The sequence below is a fragment of the Gavia stellata genome, chromosome 4, assembly GCF_030936135.1.
Source record: "Gavia stellata isolate bGavSte3 chromosome 4, bGavSte3.hap2, whole genome shotgun sequence".
In the NCBI taxonomy this organism is placed as follows: Eukaryota; Metazoa; Chordata; class Aves; order Gaviiformes; family Gaviidae; genus Gavia; species Gavia stellata.
The window spans coordinates 27,967,916-27,983,172 of NC_082597.1; the positions used below are offsets into that span (position 1 = coordinate 27,967,916).

General features: G+C 40.6%; 2 protein-coding genes across 2 annotated transcripts in view; one reads left to right on the top strand and one right to left on the bottom strand.

Moving 5' to 3' along the window:
• CTTNBP2 (cortactin binding protein 2) overlaps nucleotides 1-6,819 on the top strand; it is an 88,729-nt gene extending 81,910 nt beyond the window's left edge. The window contains exons 22-23 of the mRNA XM_059817022.1: nucleotides 3,073-3,174; nucleotides 6,290-6,819. Of these exons, the coding sequence (XP_059673005.1) occupies nucleotides 3,073-3,174; nucleotides 6,290-6,535 (348 nt within the window). The 3' untranslated portion in view covers nucleotides 6,536-6,819. The remainder of the gene's footprint in view (nucleotides 1-3,072; nucleotides 3,175-6,289) is intronic.
• An 8,191-nt stretch (nucleotides 6,820-15,010) lies between these two features.
• Nucleotides 15,011-15,257, bottom strand: part of CFTR (CF transmembrane conductance regulator) — an 89,436-nt gene continuing 89,189 nt past the window's right edge. Inside the window, exon 27 of the mRNA XM_059817050.1 lies at nucleotides 15,011-15,217. Coding sequence (XP_059673033.1) covers nucleotides 15,011-15,217 — 207 coding nt within the window. The remainder of the gene's footprint in view (nucleotides 15,218-15,257) is intronic.

Sequence of the window (15,257 nt, forward strand, 5' to 3'; positions counted from 1 at the left end):
TCAGCTAATAAATTACATGTTTGAGGGCAAGTGTTCTGCTTTAGTATATATTATTTTAAATTACACTTTCACTGTTTTTTCTTGTAGAGGTTTTTGCAGTGGAGGCTGAAATTTATAAGTTCATAAATGCTAGAGACAATAGCCTTCTCTGCATTATCACAGAATCACAGAATCACAGAATCAGTACGGTTGGAAAAGACCTGTAAGATCATCGAGTCCAACCTGGGGGGGAAAAAAAAAAAAAAAACAAAAAAACCCAAAAAAACCACAAAACCCACGCCACACAACAACAACAAGCCACAACCCACCCAACACCACACAGCACCATGTCCATCAAGCTACATCCCACAATGCCACATCCACACGCTCCTTGAATACCTCCAGGGAGGGTGACTCTACCACCTCCCTGGGCAGCCTATTCCAATGTTTCACTACTCTCTCAGTAAAGAACTTTTTCCTAATATCTAACCTGAACCTCCCCTGGCGCAACTTGAGGCCATTTCCTCTAGTCCTGTCACTAGTCACTTGGGAGAAGAGACCAACACCCACCTCTCTGCAACCCCCTTTCAGGTAGTTGTAGAGAGCGATGAGGTCTCCCCTCAGCCTCCTCTTCTCCAGGCTGAACAACCCCAGCTCCCTCAGCCGCTCCTCATAAGACTTGTGCTCCAGACCCCTCACCAGCTTCGTCGCCCTTCTCTGGACACGCTCCAGCACCTCCATGTCTTTCTTGTAGTGAGGGGCCCAAAACTGAACACAGGATTCGAGGTGCGGCCTCACCAGTGCCGAGTACAGGGGCACGATCACCTCCCTACTCCTGCTGGCCACACCATTTCTGATACAAGCCAGGATGCCGTTGGCCTTCTTGGCCACCTGGGCACACTGCTGGCTCATATTCAGCCGGGTGTCGATCAACACCCCCAGGTCCTTTTCTGCGGGGGAGCTTTCCAGCCACTCATCCCCAAGCCTGTAGCGTTGCCTGGGGTTGTTGTGGCCAAAGTGTAGAACCCGGCACTTGGCCTTATTGAACTTCATCCGGTTGGCCTCAGCCCACCCATCCAGCCTGTCCAGATCCCTCTGCAGAGCCTTCCGACCCTCCAGCAGATCAACACTCCCACCCAACTTGGTGTCATCTGCAAACTTGCTGAGGGAGCACTCTATCCCCTCATCCAGATCATCAATAAAGACATTAAACAAGACCGGTCCCAAAACTGAGCCCTGGGGGACTCCGCTTGTGACCGGCCGCCAACTGGATTTAACCCCATTCACCACAACTCTCTGGGCTCGGCCATCCAGCCAGTTTTTAACCCAGCGAAGAGTGTACCTGTCTAAACCACAGGCCGCCAGCTTCTCTAGGAGAATACTGTGGGGAACAGTGTCAAAGGCTTTGCTGAAGTCCAGGTAGACAACATCAACAGCCTTCCCCTCATCCACTAGGCGGGTCACCTGGTCATAGAATTATTGTTCCCCATGTTATCTTTCATGCTACTATTGCTTCCACTGGGAAACTGTTTTGTAGTCTTAAAGACATAGAAAGTTTTTCCTAAAATGCATTGCACGTTTGGTTTGTTTAATGTAATCCCATTAGCCATCACAGAACTGGCTCAAAGCTCCTCTGCTGTATAGGGAAAATTCAGTTTTGCTGCCCCAAGCAAGAAAGAACGGATTGGCCTAATTCTTTTTCTTTAACAGTGGCAGAAGAGAGTGAAGGCTGCTTGCAACAGTCATAGGTTTGGGGTTAAGTTCTACCCTGGAATGGGTTGTGGGTGGTTATGGGAGGCCTGCTGGAGCAGAGGGTGGAGCTGTGGATCTCTCATTTTTTTCCTTCTACACCAAAAGCATCCAGCTGTCCCTGTAGCTGTCGCTATTTATTATCTTCCTTCTTTCCTCCTGGCACAGCTAAAGTAGATGGCTGTGACAGCAGGCTATGTTCACACCAGAGCAGTTGATCCATATCTTTTGAAACACAGATAGAGTCAGTCTTAGGCTATTGTCCACTTAGGCTGCACATTTACATCCTCTAGGATCTCCCTGAACAGCAGTTTCATTGTTTTGCTTTACTAAGTATTCTGTTTATTCTTAGAAGTCAAACAAATTTTTATTAAAAAGAGAAATACTGTGTTTGGGAAGATTTTTCAACCTATTTTAATGAACTCCATTATTATGGTGTTTTGTTTTGGGCATTTTTTTTTAAAGTATTTACAGTACTTGCATGAGTCACATGCACCAAGCTGGCAAGCTAATCACTAGTCATTTAGCAGGGATTTACCATTTCTATCCTTGAAAGAATGGGATGTGCTTAAAGAAATGGTAACCAACTTAAAATCGTGTTTAATAACATCTAAAATGTAATTGCTCGTTGTTGACAATTCAAGGAAATATGGGTTAGATAAGGAAGGAGATAGATGTCACTGTCTTTTGTTCAGTTTCCTCACCATGGGTGGAACCATCCATGACTGGAATTTCTGTTGTTAATTCCCTAGCTGCCCAGTAGAGCCTTACAGAAGTAAGGGTGCTGTTGCATGTTTTCTTTGTGGGATGTAATTTCAGGCTGCCATCAAAATAAGTACTTCTACTCTCTAATTTGCCCTTTCACTTGAATATGTTCCTGCTGTCTCTGTTATGTTGGGATCGAGCACTTTTGTAGTTGCAGTGAGGACAGAAGGCTGATCACACTCTATCTGCTATTGCATGGTCACAACGTTTGATGGAAAATAGCAGGGAAGAAACATGGCAGGAGGAAGAGAAAGGGATCATTCCTTTCTGAGATGTTCCTGGGACTGGATAAAATTTAATGGGAAACTGCCCTTAAGCTCCGCTGAATAGTATTGCTCAGGAAACGTATGTTCAACCTCCCTCTGATAATAGTCAACGTGAAATATCTCTCTTTATCTCCCATCTCCTACAAATGCACTCAAGAGTAAAGGAAAGATATTCTAATTATTCTTTGGCTATTTATGCATTGCATTGCACAGAAACTACATGAAAATAAAATCAAGACTCCAAAATTTAGCAAATTGAAACAATCTCTGCTGTGAATAACTAAAAAATCACCATTTTCTTATCTTTTTTTAGATTGCAGATTCTAAGGATGAGCTATTGATGTTCAATAACTCTCAGAACAATCCTGTATTTTCAGCAAGTGGTACTAACCCAAGTAAAACAACAGCACAAAAGGTAGGTGAAATGAGTTTTGTAGTAGGATAGGGAAGGTGTCTTGAGTTTCTCCAAAATATGAATTCCTGATTGCATCCAAAGAATTAGTGTTCCAGTGCCCTGTTTATTACAAGAATAAACTGTCATGATTCTTAGGAAACTTGCTAGACATACCATGCCAAGTTTCTTCCATGTGTCTTAATGGAAACTAAAGATTTATTAAACAATGGATGTATTTGCTTCAGTTTTCATGTTTACATAAAGCCATGTCCCTAGGCAAAGCATTGTTGACATTACTTTGACATTATAAGTCATTTGCATCAGATTTTGAGAGAAATAAAAGCCATGGGTTCATTTCCCCCCACCCCACCCCCACCCCATTAATGTTATTCAGTAAGTTTGCAAAAGTGCAAAACCTTTTTAAATTCTTGATGTAAAGTTGCTGGCTTATGGTTTATTTTTCTACCCTTTTTTTTTTTTTAGTGATTACCCATATATATATGATTTCAAACCACTGTTTTCTTAAGTGTTGTTATCTAAGTAGAATTGAGCTGCTCTGGTGTCAAAGCTCTCAGTGGTAGAAATTTTGAGAAGACATAATATTACTAGAGTTTGTGAAGAATGTTGTGGTTTTTTTTTTAAAGGGGATTTAGTTTCTTTTTTCTACCTAGCTATTTGTTGTAATATACAGTTGTCTTGCCATATTATTTATAAGAAACCAAAAGAAACCCTATGTTATAAGTTTGGTGATTCTGAGAAGAGATAGTCTAAATGTAAACAAACTTTACTAACTTCAGAGCAGCTTCAGAGTGGGAAGATAAGCTGAATACTACTAGAAGATGTAATAGGTCTGCTATCATCATCTTTTTCAGAAATTGAAATCATTGGTTGTGGGTGCTAACATCCCTACTAAATATGAAGATGAAATTATATCCTGCTTAGTTTTCATTCTTTATATAATAAAGTAAATTATTAAAAAAGGATCATAAAGTAAAAATTACACTTTCTCTGTTGTTATGCTTTTTTCCCTTTCCTTTCTTGCTCCTTGTGTTTTTGAACATCAAGAGAGCTTCTGAGTACACGGCTCCATTAACCTTAGCCAGGGCAGAATCTGTTGTCTGTGTTCCTTCGCTAGGCCCTCTATGTTCCCTCGATAGGGGTCCTCTAGAGTCCAATCCAGGCGCTTTTATCTGACTGCGATAAATTGTTTTCTAGAGACACTCTATCTTCTGCAGGTGTAATGAAGTAGCCCTGAAAATAGCCTAACTTGCACACCTAAGCATTAAAAAAGCTGAAGTTGGATGAGATGACTTACTACCCTTACCATCATAATTTTTCATATCCAAATATTCAACATGTTAGAATATTTTCTGTAATTTTACTTAAAATCCAGAGAACAGCGTCCATTAATGGAAACAATTTTAAAATCGCAGATCCACATTTAGAGATACTGCTTTTGAATATTTCTCTAAACACGTTCATTTCAGACATTGCAAATCAGAGTTTCACATAGTAGTGATGCCTGGATAATTTGGTAAGTCAGCTGATCTACCCATTCCTACTGTAAATTTTTCCTAGTAAATTTTTTTCCTTTTAAAATTCCTTCTAACAATGTAAGGCATAACTATATTGACTTTGGAGGTAGACAAGCTTAGCTACCTTTGAGTTTTTTGAAGAACTTAGTCAAAAGATTTCAGACAGAATAAAAAAAGTTATTTCCTATCTCTTTGTGGGAAAATGTTGGCCAAATTGAAGGAAACACAACCCAACCTTTTGCTAGAGGGGAAAGAGGTCTAATTGAATGACAAGCTTTGTTTCTAGATTTAGTCATTACTACAACAAATTTATCAAAAATCTAGACGAGCAGAGTCTCAGTTGGAAAGCAGAAGTCAAACTTTTAGAGGAATTTTAATAATGATAAACCTATGCAGCTGCAAGAACTGGTGTCTGAAAAAGAGTTTGAGATTAGAAAAGCATCCTTTTCTGAAAGTAAATAGAATTCTGCAGGTAACAAAAGCAATACTGCATGAGCAGAGATCTTATCAACAGTAATGAGACAAATTACTTAAAAGGGCAACATACCTATAATTACTATTATTTTTAATTGGCTGGAAGAAAAAATGCTTTCAAGTATGTGAAGGAGAAAGAGAAAACTGATAAGAGATGCAAAATCTTTGATCCAGGATACAAACAAATTGATGGAATCAAGGAGTAATAAGGAATAGACAGTGATGAATAGTCGGTTTTCATGCCACCAACCTTTATGTGAAGAGCAGTAGCTGAAGGTGAAAATGAACTTTTTAATATTGCTTCCCAGATGATGATCTGGATTCAACTGATGCTGAGGTCCTAATTCTCCTTTCCAGTCAGTGGAAAGGTAGGCATCTCTCATGAAAGTTATGTTAGTGACCATCATAAAATGGCTTAACTAACCTCTTTCTCCTTGACTATAAAGGAACAAAAAGTGACAACATACCTGACTTTGGCACTTCAGGTATCCAAATTTGGGCAGGGTGAATATGGTCCAGTTCTTAAGAATGTAGCTTCTTAGCATAAATCATTTGAGGTGCTAAAATCTAATTTATAAGAAAGCAATCTATAAGATTATGGATTAAAATGTAACTAGCATTGCAACTTCCGTTCTTGAAGTATTATTTCTGTCATGATTATTTTGTTATTATTTATGGCTTTGATGATACAAAAAAAGTTAATATCTTTATTCAAGCTGTAAAGCTGAATTTTTTGCTCATAATTACCTGAGTTTCAATTTTTCCCTTTTAGCTGTGGCTGCAGCTGTCATTTTTCCACAGTAATGAAAGAAAGAACATGTATTTTTCATTTGGGTACTTCTAAAATTGAGACCTCTGAGAATCAAATTTAAGCTTTTTCAATGGCAGTGCAAAACCCCATTGACTTATTTTGGTATTCTAAGATGTTGATGATATTTCCTTTCAGTCAAAGAAGCAAAAAAGAGCCATAGTTTGCTCACCAAGTAGTAAGAAGCTGTCATATTAAACTGCAAAAGATTGTAAATAACAAGAGTTCCATGGGGCTGGTAGGGTTGGTTCGTTGTTTTTCAGGTCAAACGGCAACAATTATTTATACAGAAAATGCTTTTTTTTTTTTTTATTCATAGGATGGAATGCGTCCTCTCAGCAGCAGTCAAACTGTGGAAAGCAGCAATAGTAAATCAAAGACAGAGTTGGGTGTTTCAAGAGTTAAATCTTTTCTTCCTGTTCCTAGAAGTAAAGTCACCCAGCCTTCTCAGAATACTAAAAAAAGCAGCAGCAGTAATACAAGGCAAATAGAGGCAGATAATAACACGAAAAGAGAGATTTGGAATTTGCACAAAAAAGAACAAATAGAAAAATCTAATAAATAAACCTGCCTACCATACAATTTTCTGTGTTCATATAATCTCTATTGCAAAGAAGCAAGTACTCAAATATGTAAATATTTTTTAAAAATAAACTGTTTCCCTGTAATGTAAAGTTTGTACAGGACCACAGTTTTATTTCTATGTAAGTGAGCTGGAAATTATATTGATTTAAACTTCAGAAATGGGCAGTTTTGCCACCTTCATAGACTGGGTTTTTTTTTTCTTCTTTTATTATGAAAATTACTCATTTAAATGATAATATTCAGGGGTATTACCGCAGGATTCTGTTTGTGTATATACTGTACATAAATATATTCTATTAAGTTCATGTGTTAAACTACATTCAGATGAGTTGCACAATATGTACAGCAATGGCTTAAAGCTATTGTCCATGCATTTTAAAGACATGTTTTTATCTTCACTTAATGAAAAATTAATGGAATGTGGCAATAACTAAAATGATTGGAAATGTAGATGAATTATTTTCAGCTACAAGCCATATTAAATACTTTGATTTCCCCATCATCTGCCTGCTGAATTGTGATTTTGTTTCTCCCAAGCGTCTCTTCATCTAAAATGTCATGAATTTCCGTTATAACTTTCATCTTTTAAAAAAAGGAAAGAGATTGAGAAATTAAAATGCAATAAAAGTTATTTTTCTCAGACTCTTATTCTTTGATAGAATTGAAGAAAATGTGATCATTTATTAACTTAGTTTTTCTTGCATACTGTAAAAACTTTTATATACTTCATTACTGTTTTAAAAGTATCCGAAAAATAATAGTGTTTTACAGAAACAGATTTTACTGAAAAGGAATTTGAGCACAAGCTTAACTACAGTATTATCAGAGATAATGTAGTAGCGATAACATGAGTTACTATGTAATTATCCATTTCTGTTGTGGATTTAAGATGTAATTGCTGTGAAATGATACTTGAATTGCAGTTAAAACTAAGTCTTTTTCATTTTTCCCCCCACTACAGAGGTAGACCATGTTCCCACGAGGGAGAGTTTCTATGAAGGGAATATTTCCCCAGTCTCTCCTTACAGTAGCTACAGTTACATACTTGTGAATTGTAATAATGTGGAAACACTCGCTGTCTCGATACCTCATCTGGTAGGCAGAGGAAAGTGCAGTTTTCTTGAGATCAGACTTAGATGCCTTCTGATGGGCTCTCTGGAGATGGTTTGAGAGCTAGGGACAGTAACATGGTTGTGCCTATAATTTCCAAAGTAGCGTTTTTCTCAAATTAAGCCTGGAAGAGGAAAGGATTACCTAACTGTTTCCTAATGCTTCACCTTTATATGTAAAACATTCATCCCAAGCTCATGTCAATAAAATTTTTGTACTGCATATTGTTTTTCTGTCTCTGAGTTTGTATATGTGTATTATCTTTATAGATATAGAATATTAGAAGCTTATTTCTGTAATCATTCCCCGCACAATATATTTAGAAAGTACAGTGTCTTTCGGTAATCACTGTTTTATGAAAACTTCAATTTCTTGTGCGATAGTAACATATAACCAAATACCAATGATTTCTCTAGAGGTTGCTTTTTTTTTTTTTCTCCCAGTAATTTTGGTGCTGAAAATGGGATACTGCTTTTGCAGTTGGTTCTTAGCAGAATGCATCAGCTGGGAACCACTGTAGGTCAGAGCAATGGGTCTCAGCAATTAGGAACCCTTATGTGCCGAAGCAGTGTGAGCAGCAGCGTGGTAACTTGTGTGTGAAACTCAGGTGTGGATTTCGTGGTGAGGAGGAACACAAAGTGGAAAACGTTTTTTGCAGTGATCACATGAGCTGCAACATCAGGATTTGTAATAACAATAAATGAATTCTATTTTAAAAAGAGCTATAAGAACAGAAGAAAAATCCTGACATGCTTCTAAGCTAGGTTTGTTCTACACCGAAAATACACCTTGGAAATGTCAGGCCTCATTTAGATCAAGAGTTAGCAGTGTGTTTATGTGTGGGAAGATGTTAGGCACAGTGTCCTAAAGCATGTTTTCAGATATATTTTAAGACTTCTGTGCTGTACTTTGAGTGAAACTGTGCAGAAGACAGAGTAACTTTGATCATCTATTCATGGTTTGAAAGTTAGGTCTTTTGCTAAATTTAGCATTGCCTTTCAATGCCCTCATTATCCTTTCTTTTCAGCCTGCTGTCCTAATCCCTCTCCATCTGCATCTTTTACCTGGTTGACTTCTACCTGCTATCATTTTGTTTGTCGGTCTTTCGGTTCAACACAGTCTGTGGTTTTCGTATGTCTTTAATCACATGGTATTTTGCAGATCTCCTAATAGAATCTTATCTCCTGTAGTAACTGTTAAGCTCTTTTGTTAGGCCGTATCAGTTCCTGCCCTCAGAAGGTGAAAACCACATAACCGTAAGATAGTTTGGATGTGAACTTACTGGCTTCTCCGTTGGTTTATCCTTTGGATTGTGATAGATTGTGCAGAAGCAAGGCAAGGCTCTGTTCATGAGTTCAGGGCTTCTCTGTATCTTCAGGTTCTTCCTGTGATGCTGCAAACAACACGCCTCATACATGACTTGTGATATCAACTACTCTCATTTTGGGTTAGTAATGGGCAAAATCCTGTTTCTACATTCCTTCCTGTGTCTTAAGCAGAGAGGTTTTAAGTGTGTGGTCAATGGTGGACCACGCTGCTCCATGCTGCACTCCGCTCCCGTCTATTACCTGTTTCCATATCTTTTAGAAGAGGTGAGGTAAGTGAAGGGAGAGAGACCCTGTCTATATGGAGAAGAATCTCAGAAAGTATATGGGAGTTGCATCCATTCCACAGGCCACTAGGTCAGTGAAAAGACTTTTAATTTAGCCCCTATCTGACTACACTACACTCCTTACACACGGCTCAATCTCTTCAACCAGAGGAACATGAAAGATAATTCTCATCCACCGATGACCTTGGTAAGTCCTAAACATTCCAGCTCTCCAAGTCAGTCCTGAAAATAAAAGCTTTCAGCATGTCTCCTGTGGTTCTTATTTCTTGACAAAGAACATGGAATATGTTTCTTAAAAGAATGCCTGAGTCCGTCAGACAATATTTGCCTCAGTTATTTAGTTGCTGAGCATGAGCTCCAAAATGAGAAGTGTGAAGAAACCTGCTCCATCATTCAATGAAGGCAGCAACATTCATCAACAAGAGCAAAATTAGAGGGCCTGAATTTCTGAGGCTTGTCTCCTCCCATAATACAGCTCCAGTGATATACAAAACAAATCAAAATTCTCCATCTTTCCGGTAAAACTGGAGAAGCAGAATAGCCTCTGCAGGTAGAAGATGCTTGTGGAAGGAGCCAGTTTGGAGAAAGGGTGAGGGACCACTTTCTTGGTGCTAACTCTGGCTAAAGTGATGTTTGTGATGCTCAAACCATAATTAAGAGACTAGAATTACAAAGTGGGCTGTTCTTCAGAAACTTGAAGTCAAAGCGACTGTTGAGACAGCACTAGCTGTAGCAAAGGCAGGTTCAGAAGGCAGATGTTTGCTTTTGCATACAGTTAAGATACCAGAAAGAAAAGACTTTTAATTCCAAGGTTTTAGAGAAACAGGAGGAAGTCTGGAAGAGGGGAAGTATTCCCTCAGCACAGTGGTAGTTAAGCTGCAGTTTGGCTACTATTAGCTCAAAAAGGAGTTGGGATGCGGTCCCCTAGGTCACGCAGTGCAGTCCAGGCTTAGGAGAAAAGGGAGTGCAAGTAACTGGCAGGTCCAGTCAGTGGCACGCTCCTTTTCCAGCTGCAGAGGTTGCACCAAACTCACAGGCTCATCACAGAGACTGCAACGGTAACTGTAGGCCCCTGAACATATCAGAGTGACCGAAATACATTTTTATAGAGTATGTTTAAAAGGTTTGGGGAGAGGAAACTAAGAAAACACGTTCACACATTAAAACTTTCATCACAATGAGAAGGAACCTGTTGAGAAAGAAGAGAAAATAACAGGCAAGAAAGTTAGACATCACTTGAAAACCTCCAGCTGCATTTACAAGAGCTGTATTTTGAGACTGAAGTAAGGCCTGGTGATAAAATTAGTAGAAATATTGTTTATCCTAGGAAAAGGAAATTGGTTTTGGAGAATATGAGGATTTGTAAAGGAAACGTGTTACTGTATTGCATTGCATGTTGCTTAATTTGCAAGATTTTTAGGCAGCAATTAATTGTCCATTAGTGAACAAGTGTACACACAGTTCTAAAGTGCTTTTTTTTTTTTTTAACACAAATGTTAAATCATAGGCAAGTAATGGTAGATCTAAAATACCAAATCTGTATCGGCAAGAGGAGAAAAAAGTTACCAGAATACTTTATAGGTAAAGTAAATAAAATGCAACAAATTATATAGTTCTGAACTGACCTCCAACAATTAATGCCAATTCAGGATTAATCCTAATGTGAGGAAATGTTTTAAAAGGCACCTTTTCCCAGAGCTGCCACATTTCAGGGAAATAGCCCTGTTGCTTGAACAGGGGAGAATTAAAGAGGTGCAGAGGCAATCGGGTGTTTAGCAGCTCTGATTGATACTGGTGTAGCAGGCTGAGGGATGTGAGGCTTGTGGAAACAGAGGAGACTGAACTTAAGAAAGACTTGGGAAATAGATATTTCATGAATAAAATACTACAGCTGATAAGACACCAGTTAAGCAACTGTGAAAGGAAAATTGGCTTTTTTTGGAACAGCAGGCTTGTTTAAGCCCAGTGAGATGATGAGCAGTGCTCACTAATGATTATCAAGCTGCTTTGTGTAGTTATTTTGTATGTAAGATTTACAAAGATGGCTAAATGCGTAGAGTTCAAGTTTGTTTAGGCTAACCTTGCTTGGTCATTGCTGACCTAAGAGCTTCTTAGTGCTGTATTAGCAGTTTGGCCACCCTTCTCTGTACTTAAAGAGAGACACAGATCCTTTGCAGGGTAATTAGACTCTTTTCAACGTTTTTGGTCTCTTCCAGGCAGGCTGTAAAACCTAATCTTCATGTGTAGTACTAGAGTCAGCATGCTCTTCTCTTTGGCCATGTATTACACACCTCCACTCACCCCCTTTTAATAGTATGTGTGTGTTTCTAATAACAACGTGCTTTGGGAGAGGTATTCCTTTTTATGTAGCTGTTTTGTTTAATCAAATGTGTGCAAAGTAAAGCACATGAAAAGAAAAACTCTCTTAAATAGTGCTCAGCCTGTGTTTATGAAGGTGGTCATTGTTTTTTCTCCACTGTGCTTGGGTTATACCTCATTTTCTTTTTTTTCCTCCTCCCCTTGTGCTCCATTTTCCACCATGAGCAGCACGTGCAACTTCCCAGCTCAGCTTCAGGCAAACAGCCCTGGGAGCTGTTATCCCACTGACAGCAAGTACAAGAATGCTTATTCCAGAAGGTAATGCGCTTGTCTCGACCTTTGCTGGGAAGCAGATGCTGTCCTCCTCCTCATTATGGAGACTGGTACTGACTTACCGCCTGTTCCAGCCTGAGCTCCGAAGTAGCTGAAGCAGTATTTTTGGACTGAAAGAAATAGCATGTTCTTCCCCAGCCTTTTCCCACTTGTCTTCAGAGGGCAGAGAGAGAACAATTTCTGCAGGGTCTTGCCTGGGCTCTTTGGGACAGGCAGTATGGTGGTGGTAGCCAGGTACTGATGACAGCAGCTGTTTCGATGAGTGTTGTGCAGCGTGTGCTACAGGGCAGAGAGCAATCAGTTGACTTTTTTTCCTTCAAAGCACTCCTTCTGCGTGTTTGTATCAGCAGCTTCCACATACATCTCCTCTGCTATGTGCTCCTGCTGTATTTACCTTTTCCTTTCCTGAAATGCCTCCTTGTCTGCTCAGTCCAACTTGCCTAGAGAGAGTCTGAACGCTCTCTCTCTAACAATGACCCCAAAAAATTAACGCTACTAATTGTGCAAGCTTTGAAGTGCACACTGATTCTGATGATGCAGTGCTTCTTTTCTGCTGATCTTTCCATATTATCTTGTTTATTTAGATAATAGGCTCTCCCACATGGTATGTCTACTCCTCTGAGTAACATCCTGAACAAGAGTGATCCTTGGCGTTCCTCCTTGGGCTTGGCCTCCTGGCCAGACTTGGCTGCGTACGCTGTAAGGACTTCTACAAACGGAGAGCTGGCTGTGTGAGAAAAGTGATGCACAGTGTGAGGTGAACAATTTGAGGAGGGAGGGGGAATGGAGATGGGATTCAACAGTGATGCTACTTCAATATACAGTTAGTTTCCAGTTGTTATAAAGGCTAAAGCAAGCAGAGCTTAGTGGCGGAGAAACAGTGGCATGGCAAAGTTGAGACTCAAGGGTACCCGGAACCCTCTATGAGCAAGAAGCGTCGATTTGTGGAGAAAATCAGGCAAAGCAAGATGTTAATGCAGACAGAAAGGAAAGAGACCCAGGTAAGTGCTAGAAGATAGACAAGAATAAAATTACAGTACGAAGGACCGGGTGGGGAAAAATAAGACAGAAGAAAAAAGCATATTTGCAGAGGAAGTATGTAATGTGGTACAGAAAATATGTAACGTGGGACAGAGCTAGAGGAAAACAAGAGTGGGACAGGGTCAGCAGCTGTTCCAGAGTGAGCACCGGGGCTCTCTGGCTCAGCCTGACCCAGCAGCACCTTGAGCGGCCGTCCTGCACCGTGCCCAGCCCAGCTGGGCTGTCACAGGCTAGGGGCATAGTTGCTGTTGCTGCATTATGCCTAAAGCAGTTTACTTTCCAGCCTAGCGTGTGCTGCTCTTTGCAGCTTTAGGGCTCAAGCGGTGTGAGAGATACAAAGCCCATTTATAACCGCTTCGTGTTTGTAAAGCATTCGCGTGGTGGTGCTGCTAAGCAGCCGGTAGCGGTGGCCTTCAAAGGGCTCTTTCAGGAGCCCTTCTTTTGCCAAATTGCAACCCCACCGGAATGAAGGCTGTGAGGGACCCCGCTGCTTCTACCTGCCGCAGCGCGCTCTTTCCGCGGGGGAAGCCGGGCCGGCGGAGCCCGGACCCCGCGCAACCCGCGCGGCAGCGGCGCTCCGGAGCCCCGCAGCGCCACCTAGTGGCGCCCGGCCCCGGCCCCGCGGGCAGGCCCGACGGCGGGCTGGGCGCCGGCGTTGGAGTTTACCGACTGCTTTTGTAAGAAGTAAAATCTATTTATTAAAAATGATGCACGTGCTTTGATGGGCAGCAATGGCTGAAGTGGAAGCAGCGGAATAGGTCTGTGGTGTCTGCACCGGGGGGGGGCAGGGGGGTGTTGTAATGTGTCATGCAGATGGTTTCTTTTTTCTTTTTTGTTATTTAAAGAAAAAAAATATCTAAAATGTCTGTATCGCTAGAATACTTTAGAGCACAGACAGCATTGGACAGTACCTGGCCTGACTCTGGGACTGCTCTCGTTTTTAACAGCTCTATCACAAGGTGACGTCAAAGACTAGTAGCAAAAAAACCACCAACAATCCAAATATAAAACTTTTTGTACAAATATATTTTCCTTTATAGTACATAATCACTCTTAAAATACATCATTTCCTTAGTAAATGTTTGCAACAATATTAAAATAAATAAAATATCCTAGAGAAAGTTCAGTTTCATCATAAAACTGCAAACCAGAAGAGTATAAAAATTAATTTCATTATTAAAGTCTACTTCAGAGAGGTTTCTTCTTTGTTTTTTTTTTTTTTAGGACAGAGTAAAAAGCATGTAAATGTGCCAGACCAAGGCAGACTATTAAGAGTTCCACTGCCAGGAGTCCTACCTTTCACTAGATACCGATGTCAGCCTGCACTCATCCCGCTGTGAGTGTGTGCAGGGTCGGGTTGACAGTCTCCCAGGTTTTAAGAGGAAATACCAATTCTCCCTTAATTGTGGAGACGTGACAGATGTTGACTGGCTTGCAAGTCGATATCCTCTTTTCCTTCATTCTCACCTACGCACGCGGAGTGGTGCGCTGTATAAAAGGGCATTTGGCCTTTTCCGCTAAGTTGAAATTACAGTTGCTGCATGAAAAACAAAGAGGAGGAAGTTTTCTGTGCGCCTTGCTGATATTGTCCCTTAACTCTTTTGCAGGAAGCGAATCCAAAGAAGCTTTTTACATTCTGATTTTTCTGTTTTCCACCCAGGTTTGATTATTTTTCTCACATTCTTCCTGCTGTGTGGACCTCTCACCCCAGCAAGAACATTTCTAAAAGTTTTCTGAAATGATTACGTTGGGCAAAGCAGGTTACTTCTGCTTGCCATCTCGTTTGTACCGAGTTAGAGCAGCTTTTCAAAGGAAGTCTGGTTTTACCATTAGAAGTGGCAAAACTTCAAAGAATGTACTAACTTGCACACAATTAACCATCGAAGGGAAGTAATTCCCCAATGCACGTGTAGTCGCTGCAGTGAACACCTCCTGCAAGGTTCAATTTGTGCATGGCTCCACAGCTTCAGAAGTGCTGGTCCTGTCATCGTGGGGCACTGCTGGCGATTCACTCCACAAAGAGCATGCCCACACCACGTCTCACAGCCTCGTCTCCTGCACTTCTTCCTCTGTCTCCTCTTGCAAGGCAGTGATTTGGGGTCTAGGTTTGCGTTTGCTGGAGTTTCTGTGGTGTACCGGGAGTAGCTTAAGGCGATCGGCGTGGCTGATGGCTTGCCTGAAGGAGCTCTTTTCATTCAGCAGCTTCTGAATAGATTCATACTGCCGCAATTTACTGTCCTCAATTACCTGAAGAAACATATCACTCCATTAGATGGGCAACGGTGGT